This window comes from Calcarisporiella thermophila (assembly GCF_041956535.1).
Source record: "Calcarisporiella thermophila strain CBS 279.70 unplaced genomic scaffold VTP21scaffold_14, whole genome shotgun sequence".
NCBI classification, from domain to species: domain Eukaryota; kingdom Fungi; phylum Calcarisporiellomycota; class Calcarisporiellomycetes; order Calcarisporiellales; family Calcarisporiellaceae; genus Calcarisporiella; species Calcarisporiella thermophila.
Window position 1 is genome coordinate 769562 of NW_027192204.1, and position 5603 is coordinate 775164.

The window sequence follows — 5603 nt, forward strand, 5'->3', positions numbered from 1 at the left end:
AAGTAAGAATTGTAATAAATTAATAAGGAGTTAAATCTTTCTCTCCAACTAAAAACCCCCGTCACAATATTCGAATAAAAGCTAAGCCCCAAAATTGATGGCTTGGTTTGATCCCAAATTAGGGTTTTTGCCAGCGGAGCTTAAAACTAGTTTATTAGGCGCTTGATTAACCTTGGAAAACAAGTACATAATATGCACTCCACTCACCAATCTTCTCAAAAAGGACACCCCGTTCGACTGGACACCCGAGTGCGACAGCGCCTTTAACCAACTCAAGCACGCTCTTACAACATCGCCAACCTTAAAAATTCCCGACCCTCAGACTCCCTTCGTCGTAGCGACAGACGCTTCCGACTTCGCAATTGGAGCCGCGCTGATGCAGCCCGACAAAGACAACGCGTTACAGCCGGTCGCCTTTGAATCAAGAAAAATGTTATAAGGAATATAAGGAAGGACACTTGGTTTTGCAAAGAAAAAATAAAGACAAGGTTTATTCTAAAGACAAAAAGGGAAATTGACTAAAGAAAACTAAGGGAAAAGTGACATTGCGTGATTCCTAAAACTAATTCTGACGAATGATCGTGTGTCTTAAATAATGTAAAAAGGCTAAAAGTATAACTAAGCTAAAGTGGGTTTCATGGGTAAATGCTTGTATTGTTCTCGGTGGATGGGTGTTGCTTGGTCTTTGATGGATCAAGGTCGATGCTAAGCAAAGGTTCTAAGGACATTGAACTTGGCTAAGTTCATTTCCTTACAAATGTCGCCAGCTGAAAGGAACTACACCACCCACGAGAAGGAACTCCTTGCCATTGTCGAGGCGCTTCGCGAATGGCGCGTCTACTTGCATGGAAAGCACTTCAAAATATATACCGACCACGCACCACTGCGATACCTCAACACACAGCCCACCCTGACGGGGAGACAAGCGCGATGGATGCAAACCCTCGAGAGCTACGACTACGAGATAATTTATCAGCCTGGCAAAAGCAACGTCGTAGCCGATGCACTGTCCAGAAGGCCGGACCTAACGATTAGCGCGATATCCACCTTGCAACCCCCTGAAGAATTCTTGACGGAAATCAAATCCAAGTATACTAATGACCTTATATTTAACGACCTAGTGAAACATCTGGGAGACCCCGACTTGCCAGTACCGCGAGAGCTAAATCATCTGATCAAGTACTACGAGCTGCGGGATGGATTACTCTACTACGGAGACGAGAAAGAAGAAAAAAATCGCCTTTGTATTCCAGAAGATCCGGGGATTCGAACGAAACTGCTTCAGGAGAACCATGATCTTGCAATAGCTGGACACTTGGGAGTGGAGAGAACTTATGAACGTATGCAACGCAACTTCTATTGGCCACGAATGATCGAGAGAGTCAAGAAGTACATAAGAAGCTGCGACACATGCCAAAGAACAAAAGCAAACAACCGAGCCCCAATAGGCCTGCTCCAACCATTATCTACACCATCCCAGCGCTGGCAGCAAATCTCTATGGACCTAATCACCCACCTACCAAAATCCAAAAGGGGTCACGACGCAATTATAGTATTCGTCGACAGGCTGTCCAAGATGGCTCACTTCGTCGCCACGAATACCACCGCCAACGCAGCCACCATTGCCAAAATATTCTTCGAGGTCATCTTTAGGCTCCATGGCATTCCACAAACTATTATATCAGACCGCGACCCTAGGTTCATCAGTAACTTCTGGAAATCGGTACACCAACTCCTGGGAACGAAACTGGCTCTGTCATCAGCATACCACCCAGAATCCGACGGCCAAACAGAGAGAACGAACAGAACGTTGGAACAGATGCTCCGAGCCTACGCTTCGTATCATCAAAACGACTGGGATGAGCACCTGGTAGCGGCCGAGTTCGCATACAACAATTCTAAACAATCCTCAACGCAAATGACTCCCTTTGAACTCAACTATGGACAACACCCACTCGCACCGACTAGCCTGCTGAACATGACCCAAAACCAGATCAATGTACCTGCCGCAGAGGAATTCCTACTTCGAATGTCTAATCTAATCAAGATCGCCTCGGACAACTTGACCACAGCAAAGGCAACTCAAGCTCAGTATGCAAATCAAAGCCGGCGAGAAGAAGAATTCAATGTTGGCGATAAAGTCATGCTATCCACCGCCAATATTAATCTCGTAAACCAAGCACGGCAAGCTACGAAGAAGCTCTCGCATAAGTACATTGGCCCATACGAGATCACTGAAAAAATATCTCCAGTTGCATACTTGAATAACGCCCAAGAATTAGTTACCGAGTACGAGGAACAAGCCAACAAAGAGGGGGAGCATTCTTAAGGTGGGGAGGGATGTAAGGAAACAGACCCGACACCTGTCACGACTACCAAATATTACCTAGTACCAGTGACACTTAATTAACCTGTGTAACAATTCTCCATTCTCGCCTGATCTTGTTTATCGCCTGATTTTTCTTTGATTCCTTTAAATAGACAACTACATGTTATTAAACCTTACCTTGTTTTTTACCTAGTTTTTGACCTTGTTCTTAACTCAGTTTTACCTTGTTTTACCTTGTTATTCTTATTATTTTATTATTATAAAAACCTTGTTCTCGTCTCATTACAGTGGGAACTTTTGGGAGTAGTGCGTCTTGCAGCTCCCTCTCGGAATCGCTCTCTGACCCACTATGAAGAATTTCGGGTTGGGAACTCATCTTAAACGGAAGTATCCAGCTCAAAACGGCCGAGGAACATCTCCTTGGTCGATTCATATTTATAGCAAAATCACGTTCAGATTATCGTACGATTTTTTTTTTGTTTACGTTTTCTTTATTCTTTGTACCAGCTCATTTTATCCAATAAATCGGCCTCATCCTGAAGCGTGGACTGCTGACAAAGTCCGCAGTCTATTACAAATTTATCAGTCTTACATCCCTGATTTGATCAAATTTCACTATGATTTATCGAGGTAAATCATTGTTTTATTTATGCTTTCTAACAAATTTCGTTATGATATTTTTTTGTAGGGTAAAGAAAACTAAGGAAAAAGTGGCATTGATTGATTCCTAAATAATAATTCAGACAAATGATCGTGTCTTAAATAATGTAAAAAAGGAAAAATATACAACTAAACTAAAGTGGGTTTTCATGAGAAAATACTTGTATTGTTCTTAGCGGATGAATGTTACTTTGCCTTGGATGGATCAAGGGCCTTGTTAAGCAAGGGTTCTAAGGACAATGAACTTGGCTAAGTTGATTCCCTTACACTTTCCGTATGTTTGCTTCACGCCAATTTTCTGTATGTGTTTCTGGGTTTATTCATTATCCCCGAATTTTAACTGGGGCGGTGCTCTACAGTTTATCCATAGTTTAGTTAACAATTTATTTACTCTTGATTTAGAATGGATCTGTGCGCTTATATCCTTATAAAAAGCTAATCTGTTCAATTTACATTAACTCTTTGTATAAATTGGAATTGACTCAAGTATATAATAAGGGAACGGTATCGTAGTCTAACCGCTAAACAGTGAGTATGAATGTATAAGAATATCTAAGAGGGATAATCCTTACTTCAATACCCTATCACTTTGACTAACAGAGACGTTGATAGGGCAAAATACATTCATACTTGTCATTTTATTGGTGGCGATTGGCAATACGGCTATATCTGCAGTTTTCAGACGTATAAGATATGAATATCGGCTAAAACCTATAAAATATAAGGAAAAGAGTTCAATAAATATATAGAATTTTGATTAAGAATAAAAGCAGAATAGGGTGAGGACACATAATACTTAAGATCATATCCATCTCTTCAATATAAAACCTTTTTTTCTCTTCTAAATAAGATCCTAATGGTTGAAACTGTTACAATAGCAGCAATAATCATCATCCCATCAGCGACTTTTCCCCGAAAGCTCAACTGGCACGGCATCCCACCATATTGCATGTAGATTAGCACATGTGAAACGTTCTGTCCTGACAAAAATAGTGGCAGGATCAACCACCACACCGATCCCTACTCCCACCAAAGATTTCAGATGTTGTTGGTCTGCTCCGTCCCCAGGAAGTATAGCAACCATGCACCCGTGGTGCAATGCGTAAGCCAATACCGACATCTGTGCAGCACCACAGCTATGAACATAGGCTATGGTTGGTCTAGGTCCATGGGTTGGCGGTATGTACGGTTTCCAAACTGGGAACTCCTCTGAATCTCCATCGGTTGCTGCTACGCTCATAAACCAACCGCCTCTCAGTTTTTTGACGGCGTAAGCTAACAGGTGCTCGCGCCATGTTTGTTTAACAGCAGCTTGAACTATAAAGGATGAATCACCCATATCAGATGCCTCATCAGACGCGCCAGGTGCGAAGTGTAGATGGCTAGGTGTTACTATCATGCCAATATCCGCACCTCTTTTAAGGGCTGATTCTGTTGGCACTAGAGAAGACATTCCTAGAATGAGCCCAAGTGTTGAATTACCGCAGAAAAATTCTTCTATGGTGCATTGAGACTGAGTTACGCAGCGGTCATCCTCTGCCGCTAATGTACAGTGGATGGTTTGGCGGCTACGGGCCCAGCGGCACCAACCCATATAGACACCCCGTACCCACGTTGGTCTGGCTTCACTGGTATTTACAGGTAGGCTTGGACGCTTATTTCGGTGCCTTTCTGCCAATGAACAATTCCATAGTCGCTTCATTGTACCACAAACTGTGCCCTTGGATGAGAGTTCATAGGCGATTGGATTTCGCCAGGTGTCTAAATCAGCCATCCATCCAAATGATTGCCAAACTTCAGCGCTGTGTCCACGCGTATTAATTACTGCGCCAGTTCCAAGGGCCATAATGGCAATTTTAGCCCAGTGTATTTTGTTGGATGATGTCCTATCAGCATGTAGGGGGCATGGAATATTAATATCCACCCGTCGACCTGTGAGTAACTCCAATCGGGATGCAAGTTCTCTGAATGGATCTTGCTTGCCACAAACCCCTTTCATCGCAAATATTAAGAGGCGGATAGCCAATCCTTGCTCCAGAAGAGGCCGAAGCAGAACATCTACAAGAAACCATGGTATGTTGCTCACCAGAACTCGTAGCTCTTTTGTTTTCTTTTCAATTCTCTCCTCATCTCTGGCGAGAATAAGCTTATAACAGACCAGCAGAGATGTATGCACTGCCTCTGCTATAGTTACCACTCGTTGTGATCCCTCTAGCTGCCTTAATCCAACACTTACTGCCCTTCCACCAGAACTTGCAGCTATCACTCTTTGTAGAGCAAAACATTGGGCCTTCAACTTACCAATTGTAGCAAGGAGCAAATTCAGTGTGGGTGCTGTCGCATGTGCCACACTAGGACTCACTTCATAATGTCCTGCTATTGACAGCGCTTGTAGGTAACCGGCTAAAGGCTCTGAACAAATCAGACGTTGCGATCCGAGTAGCCCAAAATGCCCTGTTGCATGCTCAATGAATTGCTCGGTTATCCATGCTCCAGGTCGGAGCGTTCCCTGCGTGATTGCAATGACGGCCCACTTTCCGACGTCTCTTACTCCTCGATCAGATACCCACCACTTCAATGTATCTGACTCATTCAAGCACTCGGTCAACCATGA

At 43.3% G+C, this 5603-nt stretch overlaps 2 protein-coding genes across 2 annotated transcripts; one reads left to right on the forward strand and one right to left on the reverse strand.

Annotated features, from left to right (window-relative positions):
* Positions 1–757: 757 nt before the first annotated feature.
* On the forward strand, positions 758–2329 carry VTP21DRAFT_2586 (uncharacterized protein; the record flags this gene model as incomplete). Its single annotated transcript, XM_069392794.1, has 1 exon — positions 758–2329. The coding sequence occupies one exon, from the start codon at positions 758–760 to the stop codon at positions 2327–2329; it is 1572 nt and encodes a 523-aa protein (XP_069250474.1).
* A 1558-nt stretch (positions 2330–3887) lies between these two features.
* VTP21DRAFT_2587 (uncharacterized protein) lies at positions 3888–5576 on the reverse strand (the record flags this gene model as incomplete). Its single annotated transcript, XM_069392795.1, has 1 exon — positions 3888–5576. A coding segment is annotated over one exon (1689 nt), but the record flags the coding sequence as incomplete, so codon positions are not given.
* Positions 5577–5603: the final 27 nt, after the last annotated feature.